Raw genomic sequence first — 18,885 nt, forward strand, 5'->3', positions numbered from 1 at the left:
AATGATGGGTTATGAATTAACAGGTATAAATGATGGGTTATGAACTAACAGGTATAAATGATGGGTTATGAACTAACAGGTATAAATGATGGTTTATGAGTTAACAGGTATAAATGGTGGGTTATGAACTAAAAGGTATAAATGATGGTTTATGAATTAACAGGTATAAATGGTGGGTTATGAACTAAAAGGTATAAATGATGGCTTATGAATTAACAGGTATAAATGATGGGTTATGAATGAACAGGTATACATGATGGGATATGAACTAACAGGTATAAATGATGGGTTATGAATTAACATGTATAAATGATGGGATATGAATGAACAGGTATAAATGATGGGTTAAGAATTAACAGGTATTAATGATGGGTTATGAACTAACGAGTTTAAATGAGGGGTTATGAATTAACAGGTATAAATGATGGGTTATGAATTAAAAGGTTGAAATGATGGGTTATGAACTAACAGGTGGAAATGATGGGCTATGAATGAACAGGTATAAATGACGGGTAATGAATTAACAGGTATAAATGATGGGTTATGAATGAACAGGTATAAATGATGGGTTATGAACTAACATGTATAAATGATGGTTTATGAATTAACAGGTATAAATGATGGGTTATGAATTAACAGGTATAAATGATGGGTTATGAATTTACAGGTTTAAATGATGGGTTATGAATGAACAGGTATACATGATGGGTTATGAACTAACAGGTATAAATGACGGGTTATGAATTAACATGTATAAATGATGGTTTATGAACTAACAGGTATAAATGATGGGATATGAATTAACAGGTATTAATGATGGGTTATGAACTAACAGGTATAAATGATGGGTTAGTAATTAACAGTTATAAATGATGGGTTAGGAATGAACAGATATTATGATGGGTTATGAATTAAAATATTTTAATGATGGGTTATGAATGAACAGGTATAAATGATGGGTTATGAATTAAAAGGTTTAAATGATGGGTTATGAATTAACAGGTATAAATGATGGGTTATGAACTAACAGGTATAAATGATGGGTTATGAACTAACAGGTATAAATGATGGTTTATGAGTTAACAGGTATAAATGGTGGGTTATGAACTAAAAGGTATAAATGATGGGTTATGAATTAACATGTATAAATGATGGGTTATGAACTAACAGGTATAAATGATGGGTTATGAACTAACAGGTATAAATGATGGTTTATGAATTAACAGGTATAAATGGTGGGTTATGAACTAAAAGGTATAAATGATGGCTTATGAATTAACAGGTATAAATGATGGGTTATGAATTAACAGGTATACATGATGGGATATGAACTAACAGGTATGAATGATGGGTTATGAATTAACATGTATAAATGATGGGCTATGAATGAACAGGTATAAATGATGGGTTAAGAATTAACAGGTATTAATGATGGGTTATGAACTAACGGGTTTAAATGAGGGGTTATGAATTAACAGGCATAAATGATGGGTTATGAATTAAAAGGTTGAAATGATGGGTTATGAACTAACAGGTGGAAATGATGGGCTATGAATGAACAGGTATAAATGATGGGTTATGAATGAACGGGTATAAATGATGGGTTATGAATGAAAGGGTAAAAATGACGGGTTATGAACTAACAGGTATAAATGACGGGTAATGAATTAACAGGTATAAATGATGGGTTATGAATGAACAGGTATAAATGATGGGTTATGAACTAACAGGTATAAACGATTGGTTATGAATTAACAGGTATAAATGATGGGTTATTAATTAAAAGGTATAAATGACGGGTTATGAATTAACATGTATACATGGTGGGTTATGAACTAAAATGTATAAATGATGGGTTATGAACTAACAGGTATAAATGATGGGATATGAATTAATAGGTATAAATGATGGGTTATGAGCTAATAGGTAAAAATGATGGGTTATGAACTAACAGTTATAAATGATGGTTTATGAATTAACAGGTATAAATGATGGGTTATGAATGAACAGGTATAAATGATGGGTTATGAATGAACAGGTATAAATGATGGGTTATGAACTAACAGGTATAAACGATTGGTTATGAATTAACAGGTATAAATGATGGGTTATTAATTAAAAGGTATAAATGACGGGTTATGAATTAACATGTATACATGGTGGGTTATGAACTGAAAGGTATAAATTATGGGTTATGAACTAACAGGTATAAATGATGGGTTATGAACTAACAGGTATAAATGATGGTTTATGAATTAACAGGTATAAATGGTGGGTTATGAACTAAAAGGTATAAATGATGGCTTATGAATTAACAGGTATAAATGATGGGTTATGAATGAACAGGTATACATGATGGGATATGAACTAACAGGTATAAATGATGGGTTATGAATTAACATGTATAAATGATGGGATATGAATGAACAGGTATAAATGATGGGTTAAGAATTAACAGGTATTAATGATGGGTTATGAACTAACGGGTTTAAATGAGGGGTTATGAATTAACAGGTATAAATGATGGGTTATGAATTAAAAGGTTGAAATGATGGGTTATGAACTAACAGGTGGAAATGATGGGCTATGAATGAACAGGTATAAATGATTGGTTATGAATGAACAGGTATAAATGATGGGTTATGAATGAACAGGTATAAATGATGGGTTATGAACGAACAGGTATAAATGATGGGTTATGAACTAACAGGTATAAATGACAGGTAATGAATTAACAGGTATAAATGATGGGTTATGAATGAACAGGTATAAATGATGGGTTATTAATTAAAAGGTATAAATGACGGGTTATGAATTAACATGTATACATGGTGGGTTATGAACTGAAAGGTATAAATTATGGGTTATGAACTAACAGGTATAAATGATGGGTTATGAACTAACAGGTATAAATGATGGTTTATGAATTAACAGGTATAAATGGTGGGTTATGAACTAAAAGGTATAAATGATGGCTTATGAATTAACAGGTATAAATGATGGGTTATGAATGAACAGGTATACATGATGGGATATGAACTAACAGGTATAAATGATGGGTTATGAATTAACATGTATAAATGATGGGATATGAATGAACAGGTATAAATGATGGGTTAAGAATTAACAGGTATTAATGATGGGTTATGAACTAACGGGTTTAAATGAGGGGTTATGAATTAACAGGTATAAATGATGGGTTATGAATTAAAAGGTTGAAATGATGGGTTATGAACTAACAGGTGGAAATGATGGGCTATGAATGAACAGGTATAAATGACGGGTAATGAATTAACAGGTATAAATGATGGGTTATGAATGAACAGGTATAAATGATGGGTTATGAACTAACATGTATAAATGATGGTTTATGAATTAACAGGTATAAATGATGGGTTATGAATTAACAGGTATAAATGATGGGTTATGAATTTACAGGTTTAAATGATGGGTTATGAATGAACAGGTATACATGATGGGTTATGAACTAACAGGTATAAATGACGGGTTATGAATTAACATGTATAAATGATGGTTTATGAACTAACAGGTATAAATGATGGGATATGAATTAACAGGTATTAATGATGGGTTATGAACTAACAGGTATAAATGATGGGTTAGTAATTAACAGTTATAAATGATGGGTTAGGAATGAACAGATATTATGATGGGTTATGAATTAAAATATTTTAATGATGGGTTATGAATGAACAGGTATAAATGATGGGTTATGAATTAAAAGGTTTAAATGATGGGTTATGAATTAACAGGTATAAATGATGGGTTATGAACTAACAGGTATAAATGATGGGTTATGAACTAACAGGTATAAATGATGGTTTATGAGTTAACAGGTATAAATGGTGGGTTATGTACTAAAAGGTATAAATTATGGGTTATGAATTAACATGTATAAATGATGGGTTATGAACTAACAGGTATAAATGATGGGTTATGAACTAACAGGTATAAATGATGGTTTATGAATTAACAGGTATAAATGGTGGGTTATGAACTAAAAGGTATAAATGATGGCTTATGAATTAACAGGTATAAATGATGGGTTATGAATTAACAGGTATACATGATGGGATATGAACTAACAGGTATGAATGATGGGTTATGAATTAACATGTATAAATGATGGGCTATGAATGAACAGGTATAAATGATGGGTTAAGAATTAACAGGTATTAATGATGGGTTATGAACTAACGGGTTTAAATGAGGGGTTATGAATTAACAGGCATAAATGATGGGTTATGAATTAAAAGGTTGAAATGATGGGTTATGAACTAACAGGTGGAAATGATGGGCTATGAATGAACAGGTATAAATGATGGGTTATGAATGAACGGGTATAAATGATGGGTTATGAATGAAAGGGTAAAAATGACGGGTTATGAACTAACAGGTATAAATGACGGGTAATGAATTAACAGGTATAAATGATGGGTTATGAATGAACAGGTATAAATGATGGGTTATGAACTAACAGGTATAAACGATTGGTTATGAATTAACAGGTATAAATGATGGGTTATTAATTAAAAGGTATAAATGACGGGTTATGAATTAACATGTATACATGGTGGGTTATGAACTAAAATGTATAAATGATGGGTTATGAACTAACAGGTATAAATGATGGGATATGAATTAATAGGTATAAATGATGGGTTATGAGCTAATAGGTAAAAATGATGGGTTATGAACTAACAGTTATAAATGATGGTTTATGAATTAACAGGTATAAATGATGGGTTATGAATGAACAGGTATAAATGATGGGTTATGAATGAACAGGTATAAATGATGGGTTATGAACTAACAGGTATAAACGATTGGTTATGAATTAACAGGTATAAATGATGGGTTATTAATTAAAAGGTATAAATGACGGGTTATGAATTAACATGTATACATGGTGGGTTATGAACTGAAAGGTATAAATTATGGGTTATGAACTAACAGGTATAAATGATGGGTTATGAACTAACAGGTATAAATGATGGGATATGAATTAACAGGTATAAATGATGGGTTATGAACTAATAGGTAAAAATGATGGGTTATGAACTAACAGTTATAAATGATGGGTTATGAACTAACAGGTATAAATTATGGGTTATGAATTAACAGGTATAAATGATGGGTTATTAATTAAAAGGTTTAAATGATGGGTTATTAATTAAAAGGTTTAAATGATGGGTTATGAATTAACAGGTATAAATGATGGGTTATGAATGAACAGGTATTAATGATGGGTTATGAACTAACAGGTATAAATGATGGGTTGTGAATGAACAGGTATAAATGGTGGGTTATGTATTAACAGGTATAAATGATGGGTTATGAATTAACAGGTATAATTGATGGGTTATGAATTAACAGGTATAAATGATGGGTTATGAACTAACAGGTATAAATGATGGGTTATGAATTAACAGGTATAAATGATGGATTATGAATGAACAGGTATAAATGATGGGTTATGAACTAACAGGTATACATGATGGGTTATGAATTAACAGGTATAATTGATGGGTTATGAATTAACAGGTATAAATTATAGGTTATGAATTAACAGGTATAAATGATGGGTTATGAATTAACACTTCCCCTCCAGGCATTTCAATACATTCAGGATTTCTTACGGTCCATGTGCAATATGCAAATCATATCCTTGCAATTATTATGTTATGAATTAACATGTATACATGGTGGGTTATGAACTGAAATGTATAAATTATGGGTTATGAACTAACAGGTATAAATGATGGGTTATGAACTAACAGGTATAAATTATGGGTTATGAATTAACAGGTATAAATGATGGGTTATTAATTAAAAGGTTTAAATGATGGGTTATTAATTAAAAGGTTTAAATGATGGGTTATGAATTAACAGGTATAAATGATGGGTTATGAATGAACAGGTATTAATGATGGGTTATGAACTAACAGGTATAAATGATGGGTTGTGAATGAACAGGTATAAATGGTGGGTTATGTATTAACAGGTATAAATTATGGGTTATGAATTAACAGGTATAATTGATGGGTTATGAATTAACAGGTATAAATGATGGGTTATGAACTAACAGGTATAAATGATGGGTTATGAATTAACAGGTATAAATGATGGATTATGAATGAACAGGTATAAATGATGGGTTATGAACTAACAGGTATACATGATGGGTTATGAATTAACAGGTATAATTGATGGGTTATGAATTAACAGGTATAAATTATAGGTTATGAATTAACAGGTATAAATGATGGGTTATGAATTAACACTTCCCCTCCAGGCATTTCAATACATTCAGGATTTCTTACGGTCCATGTGCAATATGCAAATCATATCCTTGCAATTATTATGTTATGAATTAACATGTATACATGGTGGGTTATGAACTGAAAGGTATAAATTATGGGTTATGAACTAACAGGTATAAATGATGGGTTATGAACTAACAGGTATAAATGATGGGATATGAATTAACAGGTATAAATGATGGGTTATGAACTAATAGGTAAAAATGATGGGTTATGAACTAACAGTTATAAATGATGGGTTATGAACTAACAGGTATAAATTATGGGTTATGAATTAACAGGTATAAATGATGGGTTATTAATTAAAAGGTTTAAATGATGGGTTATGAACTAATAGGTAAAAATGATGGGTTATGAACTAACAGTTATAAATGATGGGTTATGAACTAACAGGTATAAATGATGGGTTATGAATTAACAGGTATAAATGATGGGTTATTAATTAAAAGGTTTAAATGATGGGTTATGAATTAACAGGTATAAATGATGGGTTATGAATGAACAGGTATTAATGATGGGTTATGAACTAACAGGTATAAATGATGGGTTGTGAATGAACAGGTATAAATGGTGGGTTATGTATTAACAGGTATAAATTATGGGTTATGAATTAACAGGTATAATTGATGGGTTATGAATTAACAGGTATAAATGATGGGTTATGAACTAACAGGTATAAATGATGGGTTATGAATTAACAGGTATAAATGATGGATTATGAATGAACAGGTATAAATGATGGGTTATGAACTAACAGGTATACATGATGGGTTATGAATTAACAGGTATAATTGATGGGTTATGAATTAACAGGTATAAATGATGGGTTATGAATTAACACTTCCCCTCCAGGCATTTCAATACATTCAGGATTTCTTACAGTCCATGTGCAATATGCAAATCATATCCTTGCAATTATTATGTTATGAATTAACATGTATACATGGTGGGTTATGAACTGAAATGTATAAATTATGGGTTATGAACTAACAGGTATAAATGATGGGTTATGAACTAACAGGTATAAATTATGGGTTATGAATTAACAGGTATAAATGATGGGTTATTAATTAAAAGGTTTAAATGATGGGTTATTAATTAAAAGGTTTAAATGATGGGTTATGAATTAACAGGTATAAATGATGGGTTATGAATGAACAGGTATTAATGATGGGTTGTGAATTAACAGGTATAAATGGTGGGTTATGTATTAACAGGTATAAATTATGGGTTATGAATTAACAGGTATAATTGATGGGTTATGAATTAACAGGTATAAATGATGGGTTATGAACTAACAGGTATAAATGATGGGTTATGAATTAACAGGTATAAATGATGGGTTGTGAATGAACAGGTATAAATGGTGGGTTATGTATTAACAGGTATAAATTATGGGTTATGAATTAACAGGTATAATTGATGGGTTATGAATTAACAGGTATAAATGATGGGTTATGAACTAACAGGTATAAATGATGGGTTATGAATTAACAGGTATAAATGATGGATTATGAATGAACAGGTATAAATGATGGGTTATGAACTAACAGGTATACATGATGGGTTATGAATTAACAGGTATAATTGATGGGTTATGAATTAACAGGTATAAATTATAGGTTATGAATTAACAGGTATAAATGATGGGTTATGAATTAACACTTCCCCTCCAGTTATTTCAATACATTCAGGATTTCTTACGGTCCATGTGCAATATGCAAATCATATCCTTGCAATTATTATGTTATGAATGAACAGGTATAAATGATGGGTTATGAACTAACAGGCATACATGATGGGTTATGAATTAACAGGTATAATTGATGGGTTATGAATTAACAGGTATAAATTATAGGTTATGAATTAACAGGTATAAATGATGGGTTATGAATTAACACTTCCCCTCCAGGCATTTCAATACATTCAGGATTTCTTACGGTCCATGTGCAATATGCAAATCATATCCTTGCAATTATTCAAATATTTAGTTAATTTCATGAGAGCAACATGATAATTAATGATTTCTGACCAACCATTTTGTATTTAATGTCTATTAAGAGTATCTTATCAACTTTATTTCACTTGGTGATGTTTCATTATAGAGAACATAACATGACAATACATGACATCTAAGTAGCTGAATATGATTATGGACTAACAGTTTGAAGGACACAACTCATGTTATTCTGGTTAAACAGTGAAAGACTAGTTGATAATGGAGGTTTTTTTTTACAATTAGGAAATAACATGTTTTTCTCGTACTCGTTACCTCAGCCAGCATTGTGAATGGTGTCTGATGCAGTGACCTACTAGACCAGGGCAGTAGATCTAATACTTATGTGTTTTTAGTCATGCATGAAAGGTCTGTGTTGGTTCTGTGCTTATAAGTTACATCTCTGGCCATGCTGGAAGGGTCTGAATCAAACCTAATGTCCAATGGGATTTATCTGTTTGATCCAAATGTTTGTTTCAGTTTTCAGTAGTTGAATCCTTTGACGTAATGTTGATTTTAACATTTTTCATTTTCAACAAATGCACTGGGTTGGTTGAAAAGTGATACTAAACTTACATACCATGCACTATATTGACATAGTGGAAGATTTAGTGAATTTATACTGTTTTTCATACTAAGATGGACCAAGATATGTGTTGCTTTTGCACATATTTGTTCATTGGTTTAGCAAGAGTTTGTTGATTGGTCAGTCATTGGGTTCATATGTTTTACAATATGTTCAAATCAAATCAAGCTTTTTATACACCACATTTCAGACATGGAGGCAACACAATGACTTCACAGGAAAAAATGTATAAAAAACAATGAAAATAAACAGACATATTTACTACACAATATAAGAGGATAAAAAACAGAAGAATAACAACTGAAAGACTAATGAGCACCCTAAGGAAATGTCATTGATTACAATATTAACAATTGGATGAAACATACAACCAAGATGGACAAGCCAACACATTCTGACTAACGAGGTGATACCAATCGGTTCGCCCTAGTTGCCGTGGTGGAAATTCTACCCATAATCAATAACAAGGAGGCTTGCTTCTGGGTTATACACTACCTCAAGATAGGTGCAACTTCAGAGATGACGTGCAATGGTTCCAAACACCAACCCCACACATCCTGTGCCAGGCCTTGGGCCCCAAATACAATCTCCCCCTAGGAGGAGGTGACTGACTCACAGACACTGTGGAGACAAGTGATTGGTTCCCCATTAGTCATGCCATCCCTTCACATGTTTCGCAATAAACACACAGTCCACATATGGAAACAATGTTTCCTTCTGATCTCTTTTGCCTTCCTCCCTGCTGATATTCTGCCTAGCAACAGGGACATGTGATAGATACTGATATTCTGCCTAGCAACAGGGACATGTGATCGATACTGATATTCTGCCTAGCAACAGGGACATGTGATCGATGCTGATGTTCTGCATAGCAACAGAGACATGTGAAAGATGCTGATATTCTGCCTAGCAACAGGGACAGGTGATCGATGCTGATATTCTGCCCAGCAACAGGGACATGTGATAGATGCTAACATTCTGCCTAGCAACAGGGACATGTGATCGATGCTGATATTCTGCATAGCAACAGGAACATGTGATGGATAAGCCTGACTTCTCCCCTCTTTGGACCCAAGGTGACTGAGGCCCATTTGAGGGAGGAAGTGCGGCTGCCAACACCAGAGTCAGAAAGGAGACATTCTAATAGCAAGAGGTCAATAGTTCATATCAGCATATTCTGCAGATAAGACATCTTAATTATCTATGTTACTTAGCTAATTCTGATTTCTCCACCACAATCTTTCCCCAGAAACAGGCTCCAAAACAATAGCTCTGTTACTGGTGTGCAGGATATAACCTTTACTCTGTGGAGGATCAAGAGGAACCAGTCAGTTTCTGTCATATTCTTGGCTGAGTGTCTGAACATCATGGGTTCATTCTACACACCCAGAACAGTTAGAACAGGCCTATATCAACACACTTTTCTATGTTATAGGAGTTAGGTTCTTTACCAATCTCAAGCCCAATGCCTCGGCTTAAATAATTATATTTTGCTACACATGCATTAGTAAGGTTTAACAGAAAATTCCCTCACAGTGCTAACGAGCTATATGTGCTAAAGTCCAACCTCAAAACATAAATGGAAAAACCAAAGCCTGTAACAACTTCTCCCTAAAGACAACAAATATATCCTATACTTTTGTTGGACAAGTTTACTCACCACCAACAGAAAACAACTTCCAATTCATATTAAAATCAACTACAATGCTTCACCTTCTACAATATAAACATGGTGTCTACTGGCTGTCAACAATTAAAAACAAGAAAAAACACATTTCTAAATATTTTTTTTTTTCTACAATATATATATTTTTTTAACTCACTAGCTTCTAGAACTCTCGTCTTCCTAAAACTCACTAGCTTCTAGAACTCTCGTCCCCTTGAAACGAGCCCAAACAAAACTCATCTCCAATACGGAAAAACATGCAGTCAAAATAAATTGTGATCCATGGCAACGCACTGGCTAAACACAAAACTTTTTGACTACACCCCCTGAAGACAATCAACAACCAAGTTGTCCTTACCACTGATTTCAAGAGGAAACTCCTGCAATATCCGTAGTAACTTTCCACCTCACTGCAGAGCTTCTCTCTCTTTTCAGGGTTCACTAGATAGGCATGTTGTTGGATCGGGGCCCAGTCCCCAATATTCATTCTCTAGTACATTTGGTTTGGCACATCTGAGAATGAACAATGATATTCTAAAAGCAGAATAACAATGTCAATATAATTGTACCTAAAAATTGTCAGTTGGTTGCATAAATAATTATTATTACTAAATGTAAATATGAAAACAAAATGTACACCCCTTTGTTAATATATATTGGGAATAATTAACTTAATTGTGAGGCATGGAATAATAAAACATGTATCTTTTGTCAGGCTGAATGTTTGAAATATGAGGTGATTTGAGACATGCTTCTTCGACAGTGGGATGTTTGAAAGTCGCAAAGAAATACTGGAGTGATGTAAGAATGCGAATAAAATTGATTACAGACCAATTTATTATACTGCGTCCATGTGTATAGGCTGCAAGTGAATTGAAAAAACGACATCTTCTCAACTTTCACTTCAACTAAAACCGAACGTATATTGGACATCGGGCAGTATTCTTCTCAACGTCTTTTCAATTACATTTTGCTAGGTGGGATAGCCCAATGTCAAAACAAAGTTTTAATGTTTCCAAATTAATAACCAATATGCAGAAACAGTTTGTGATAAATTGAGCTATATAAACACAAACATCTGCCACAATAATACATATTACTTGTATTTTTTAAACAGGCATCTTACGTACTGCACAAGAACCAGAAACGCTGTTGTTTTGGCATGTGGCAATAAATCAGTGAAATCAATTAGGGGGGAAAATCAGGTTGTACCTAACACAACTAAAAAAAACACATGGGAATGGGAGATATCTTTCACCTCACTGGTTAGAGGACAATCTGCAGAAGACAGTCAGCTACATTTTGGATATCACTCATCGATATCATGTTGAAATCAATTGTGCCGAGAGGAGGGAGATGAGGTTGCACGTCCTGTTAAAACTAACAGCTCAAAAACCACACGGAATCTGAGAGTAATGTGTACATCACTGGTTGGAGGAGAATTTGTAGAAAACATCTTACTACATTTTTATTAAAGTGTAACTTGTGATTAAAGTTGGCCACTAACATGGTAAGTGTAAGACAGCACTTTTTTGTTACTCACTTTTTGTTAAATCATATAAATAGTACTTTCAATTCAGAGCCTGGATTTTCCCCCTGAGGCTAATATCCATATCATGTTGAAATCAATATAACAGGGGGCAAACTTTTAGGGTTCTACATTGTGACATCATTAAAATACTCCTTCTACATTGTTAAACATTCAACATTGTGACATAATTTCATTGATATCATGAAACAACGCCTTCATGCATGTATTTTCTGATGTGTAATCAGAGAACATTTATCATAGTATCTCTTGTCACATTGAGAACAGCTAAAAGGTTTCTCTCCTGTGTGTGTTCTGTAGTGTAGAGTCAGTTTGCTAGATGTAGTAAAACTCTTCCCACATTCATCACAGCTAAAAGGTTTCTCTCCTGTGTGTGTTCTCTGGTGTAGTGTCAGATTGCTAGATGTAGCAAAACTCTTTCCACATTCATCACAGCTATAAGGTTTCTCTCCTGTGTGTGTTCTCTGGTGTGATATCAGGCTGGTTGACTGAGTAAAACTCTTCCCACATTGAGTACAGCTATAAGGTTTCTCTCCTGTGTGTATTCTTTGGTGTGAAATCAGGTTGCTTAGCTGAGTAAAACTCTTCCCACATTGAGTACAGCTATATGGTTTCTCTCCTGTATGTATTCTCTGATGTACAGTCAGAAGACCAGATGAAACAAAACTATTCCCACATTGATCACAGCTATAAGGTTTCTCTCCTGTGTGTGTTCTCTGGTGTATCATCAGATTGTTAAATGTAGTAAAACTCTTCCCACATTGATCACAGCTATATGATTTCTCTCCTGTGTGTGTTCTCTGGTGTGATTTTAATTGTCCTGAGAAAACAAAACTCTTCCCACAGTCAGAGCAGTGGTGAGTTTTCTTTCCTTTGGGTCTCTGCTGGTGTTTCTTGGGGTGTCCTGATCTGCAGAGACTCTTCTCTGCCTCGTCAGCATCATGAGGTTGTTGAGGCTCCCCAGAGAATCCACGATAGTCACCTCGCTCTCCTGTGTGAACAACAAAGTCAGACAGATGTTTAAAGGCCCACAACAGAGGAAATCCCCTGTAAAAGGTTATGCCAACAGCGTAGCCATGAAGTGCAATATTGGGAGTGCTACTCAAGGAAACTCACTTTAAGTCCTGTGTCTATTCACTAATTCACCACCGTGGGGGAAAACTCAGGGGAGTTCTCATAGGCTGACAGCAAAAATAGCCTCCATTTCCAAGTTGCTTATGAGTGCACTTCACACTTCTTTTGGATTATAATTGTAAGGCTTTTTTGAATCTTAATATATTTGTGTTACTGGTCACAAATCAACTGCTTTATTCTTCAACACTTCAACCAGTAAAATGCCCTTTGGCAAGCTTTACCATCAGCCTGACAATGAGGGTTTGTACACTAAGTGTATGCCAATTGGCCCATAACTTCACCTAAAAATAACATAGACCTAGTGTACACGTCCTGGTAATCTGTCTGGCACTATGGCCTTATGAATGTTGACCTGTTTAAAGGTCTTACTCAGATCGGCTGCTGAGAGCGCGATCACACAGTCGTCTGGAACAGCTGGTACTCACATGCATGTTTCAGTGTTATTTGCCTCGAAGCAAGCATAGAAGTACTTTAGCTCGTCTGGTAGAGCGTCAGAGCCGGTGTAGTACGGTTCGAACTTAGTCCCTTATTGATGCTTTGCCTGTTTGATGGTTTGTCGGATGGCATAGAGGGATTTCCTATAAGCTTCCGGGTTAGAGTCCCGCTCCTTGAAAGCAACAGCTCTAGCCTTTTAGCTCAGTGCGGATGTTGCCTGTATTCCATGGCTTCTGGTTGGGGTATGTAAGTGCAGTCACTGTGGGGACGTCATCGATGCACTTATTGATTAAGCCAATGACTGATGTGGTATACTCCTCAATGCCACCGGAAGAATCCCGGAACATATTCCAGTCTGTGCTAGCAAAACAGTCCTGTAACTAAGCATCAGAGTTTTATTGACCGAGTCACTGGTGATTCCTGCTTTCATTATTGCTTATAAACAGGGATTAGGAAGATAGAATTATGGTCAGATTTGCCAAATGGAGGGCGAGGGAGAGCTTTGTACGCGTCTCTGTGTGTGGAGTAAAGGTGGTCTCGAGTTTTTTTCCCTCTGGTTGCACATTTAACATGCTGATAGAAGTGAGATAAAACAGATTTAAGTTTCCCTGCATTAAAGTCCTAGGCCACTAGGAGCACCGCCTCTGGATGAGCGTTTTCCTGTTTGTTTATGGCGGAATACAGCTCATTGAGTGTGGTCTTCGTGCATCGGTCTGTGGTGGTATGTAGACAGCTACGAAAAATACAGATAAACTTTCTAGATAGTGTGGTCTACCAGTAGGCTACAGTAGGTTGTATCTCTCTAGGTCATGCCAATAGGCTACAGTAGATTGTATCTCTCTAGGTCATGCCAGTAGGCTACAGTAGGTTGTATCTCTCTAGGTCATGCCAGTAGGCTACAGTAGATTGTATCTCTGAAGGTCATGCCAGTAGGCTACAGTAGGTTGTATCCAAGTGGTTTTATCGCTCTAGGTCATGCCAGTAGGCTACAGTAGATTGTATCTCTCTAGGTCATGCCAGTAGGCTACAGTAGGTTGTATCTCTCTAGGTCATGCCAGTAGGCTACAGTAGATTGTATCTCTGAAGATCATGCCAGTAGGCTACAGTAGGTTGTATCCAAGTGGTTTTATCTCTCTAGGTCATGCCAGTAGGCTACAGTAGGTTGTATCCAAGTGGAAACAACTATCAACCCAATGTGGAAAGTGTTGAATTTGGTCTACAACAAAATGAATGGCTTATTTGCTACATGAGATTTACTAGATCTAGCAGAAGTTTCGTAACGCTTAAGTTATTATGTGGACACGTGACATACCGACAACTTTGTTAGAAAACACTATAGGAGTTGTCATCAGATCGCTATGCATATTCATGCTAGTAGCTTAGCATCTCTCTCCATTGAATACAGGCGGTTGACGACAACAACCCTCATAGAATATAAACAATAGTTTACAATAATAAGATGTGTCCACCAATCCAAAGAAAGGATAGGTGGGAGCTAGACAACCCGCAGTGCAGCTTTGTGGACAACAACTCCCTTTGTTAGAACGGAGAGACATCTTGTCAGTACATCATAATCTTTGGTGTAGCCTACCCAACTCTCGCATGGCACTATTGGGGGGCACGGTGTGTAGTAAACCATCACTACATGCCGTGCCTCCCAGTCTGCGGTCAGCATATAGACCCTTCTCAAATATATATGTTATGTCATTTTTTTGGAAACGGAATGGAGAAAACAAGGGGTAACTTGTTATCTACGTCGTCTGATTCTAGACATATCAGTCATCATCCTATTGCCCCTCCATTGAAGAGGTATTGACGAGCCAACTCCGAACATTTAAGGCAGTACTTACTGGTGTTAATCAGATCTCCTTTCTCCTCCTCTTCATCTTTCAATGTGACAGTAATCTCCCCTTCCTTCACTCCAAAAACGACATCCTCCTCTTTATCTTCCTCCTCTTCATTTATTGTAACATACTCCTCCTCTTTCACTCTGAACGCGTCTTCCTCTTCTTTCACTGAAACGCCTTTCGCTTCTTCTTTCACTGTAACAGTCTCACCCTCTACTTCTTCTTTTACTGTGACATCCTCCTCTTTCTTCTCCTCTTTCACGACAATGTTCAGCCCCAGAGCTTCTTCCTCCGTCCAACAGACCTCCTCTTCTTTAACAGGAGGGGAGTAGTTTAGGGAGCTCATGTTCAGGGATGTTAGCTAGCTAGCTATCATTAGCGACTAGGCTAGGGTTAATTTAACCAGCCAGCTACTTACTATAGCTGACTAATACAAAATAACGTAATATTAAATTAAATAGGTGAACAAGTAGATACGATAGAAGTGTGTCTAAAACATAGTAGGTAATATACACCGAAAGCGTATAAATAGCTTGAATCTTTCGGCTATGTCGTCTAGCAGGCTACCGAGGTGGTTGACCAGCTGTTTCTGAAGAACCGTCCACTAGATTATACGTCACGCTGGCAGCGTCGCCTGAAAGACGCACATCGCCGTCTGCTGACTGGAGGGGAAACGCAGTTGAGGGTCATATTTCATTTTCAGACAAAGATTATTTTAAATGGATTTAATAAAATAATACTATTATATTGAGACATACAAAGACATGAATGTGTTGATTGATTAGTGTGATTAAAAATGTTTACTACGGCACATTTAAGGCAGTTTCATTAAGTCAAACTAAATCTAAATAAGTAGCCAGCTACTGTAGGTCTATACTGCTCCTACATGGTGTAACAATACATCATGTAGATGTATAATAATGAACAAACTAGGTCTATACTGCTCCTACATGGTGTAACAATACATCATGTAGATGTATATCATGAACAGACTAGGTCAATACTGCTCCTACATTTTTGTATTTTTATTTATTTCTCCTTTATTTAACCTGGAGGGCAGTTGAGAACAAGTTCTCATTTACAACTGTGACCTGCCCAAGATAAAGCAAAGCAGTGCGACAAAAACAACAACACAGAGTTACACATGGAATAAACAAACATTCAGTCAATAACACAATAGAAGATCGAGATTATTTATTTGTTTAGGAATATTGTGAATATCATTCCACTATTAATGCAGATATTATGGACATTTAAAATATGTAATTAAATTATAATTGTAGCTCCTTTAATTTAGACCCAAAATGTATTTGCTATGTGTGCCATTGCCCGGCTATTAAAAGGGACAGGCGACTATTTGAGACTCAGCCTCAGGAATGTTTGTGTAACAGTACTCTTCTTGCGTTGTGTATAATCAGTCATCGACACGGAACTCCAACGTGTAGCACCAGTCATGTAGATTTATTCTGATAGGAACAGCACAAAATTGCACGTCATGCAATGCACGGCTCACCATCCAACTCTGCACTCACGCACGCTGGTTTGGTGCTTGTTCACTGGGCTAGTTACCAAAATAATACAATTACAATATACAATATAATATCTTTAACAATGTGCCTGATAGGAACAGCACAAAATTGCACGTCATGCAATGCACGGCTCACCATCCAACTCTGCACTCACGCACTGTACAAAATATATTAAGCCCCCACCAGACACAGTAAATTGCTAGCTAGTACTGGCGCGAATTCTTTACAACAAAATGCACAACAAATATTCTCCAAAAACCGCTGCATCTTATGTGTGATGTTCGAATAACATTTACAAACAATTTGATATAAATTGTAAATTTAAATCATCACTTGAGAGTATAAAAATCACTTTTGATGTACAGTGCTTTGCAACCAACAATTTACCGCTGGTTTGGTGCTTGTTCACTGGGATGATTCTAACTGGAACATCCCCCCTCGTAAGCAAGCTACGCAAACCAGCCAATAAGATGCCATGTTGAGTAGGTGAAGGCAAGACAAAAGTCAGACCAAAACCCCATTGGCTTAACAATAAAGTGGCAAGGGGAATCACCAATATAACCCTGTTACATTTGGTCACATGGAATCAAGTGGTCACTAGATGTCTACAGTGCCAAAGAGATTATTAGTTGGGGCTGTTGGGAGTGCTGAGTGTGTTGATATAATGGTAGTAATGTCAAAATCCCACTTTTAACAACCATCAGAATTGATTAAAAAAAAGGTCATGCCTGGGTGGCACAGCGATCTAAGGTACTGCATCGCAGTGCTAGAGGCGTCACTGCAGATCAGGATTTGATCCCGGACTGTACCACAACCTGTTGTGATCGGGAGTCCCATAGGGCGGCACACAATTGGCCAAGCGTTGTCCGGTTTAGGGGAGGGTTTGGCTGGGGGGGCTTTATTTGGCTCATCGCAAATCAAATCAGATTTGATTCGTCACATACACATGGTTAGCAGATGTTAAACTATCATTATGACCTCATGGATGAATTCTCGAATATACTATATACCCTAGAAACCTGGTTAAACTATCATGAATGGATGGATCATGGATGAATTCTAGAATATACTATATATCCTTGAAATCGGTTTAAAACCATAATTGTGACTTCATTGATGGCCAGTCCTTGTATTCATAGTGTAGTGAATTCTGGGGGGGGGTAGCCCTGAGCTGAACTCAAACCTGGGTCCAGCGACTGTCAAACCAACACCATATAACTGTTACTCAAAGAAGTCTGAACTTCTTGATGGGGTAGCTAGGTGTTGGGGTAGCTAGGTGTTGGGTAGCTAGGTGTTGGGTTACGGTGGCTACAATAGCTTTCTCTATGAATTTAAGAGTTGTTACATTTTTCCTTCCCCCATCCCTCAGCTGTTTACAAAACCAAGTCTCTGGGCAGCCATTTTGTTGCTGTTTAAAAAACCCACACATCAATCAATCAATCTGCAGTTCAAACACTGTTTTGGTAATAAGATGATAGGGTTGGAGAAATGTAACTACTTTCAAATTCATAGACAGACCTATGGATGCAAGGACTGACCATCCATGATATCAACATTATAATTTTAACCATGGTTTGAGGCTATACAGTGTTGATTTACATTGCTTCTAAACATTGGAGTAAAAAAATGTTTTATTTGGGGTTCTGATGGGGTACAACATTTGAACTAAGCTCATGAAGCATGTGTTATATTCTTCAAGAATCAATGGCTATAAATAAATAATTAAAAAATCAAAATATGGATGTAGCTATTGCATATTGCCCCTTTAACACCAAACATCAGTTCAACAGCCGCAGAGT

At 35.6% G+C, this 18,885-nt stretch overlaps 1 protein-coding gene across 1 annotated transcript; it reads right to left on the reverse strand.

Moving 5' to 3' along the window:
- Positions 1-8,389: 8,389 nt before the first annotated feature.
- Positions 8,390-16,223, reverse strand: LOC110512312 (gastrula zinc finger protein XlCGF17.1-like). Its single transcript, XM_021592779.2, has 2 exons — positions 15,561-16,223; positions 8,390-13,132 (listed from the first exon to the last, which is right to left on the reverse strand). Exons 1-2 carry the CDS (start codon positions 15,901-15,903, stop codon positions 12,339-12,341), a joined length of 1,137 nt encoding a protein of 378 aa, XP_021448454.1. The 5' UTR covers positions 15,904-16,223; the 3' UTR covers positions 8,390-12,338.
- Between the last annotated feature and the right edge of the window lie 2,662 nt (positions 16,224-18,885).

The sequence above is a fragment of the Oncorhynchus mykiss genome, chromosome 7 (genome assembly GCF_013265735.2).
Source record: "Oncorhynchus mykiss isolate Arlee chromosome 7, USDA_OmykA_1.1, whole genome shotgun sequence".
NCBI lineage: Eukaryota > Metazoa > Chordata > Actinopteri > Salmoniformes > Salmonidae > Oncorhynchus > Oncorhynchus mykiss.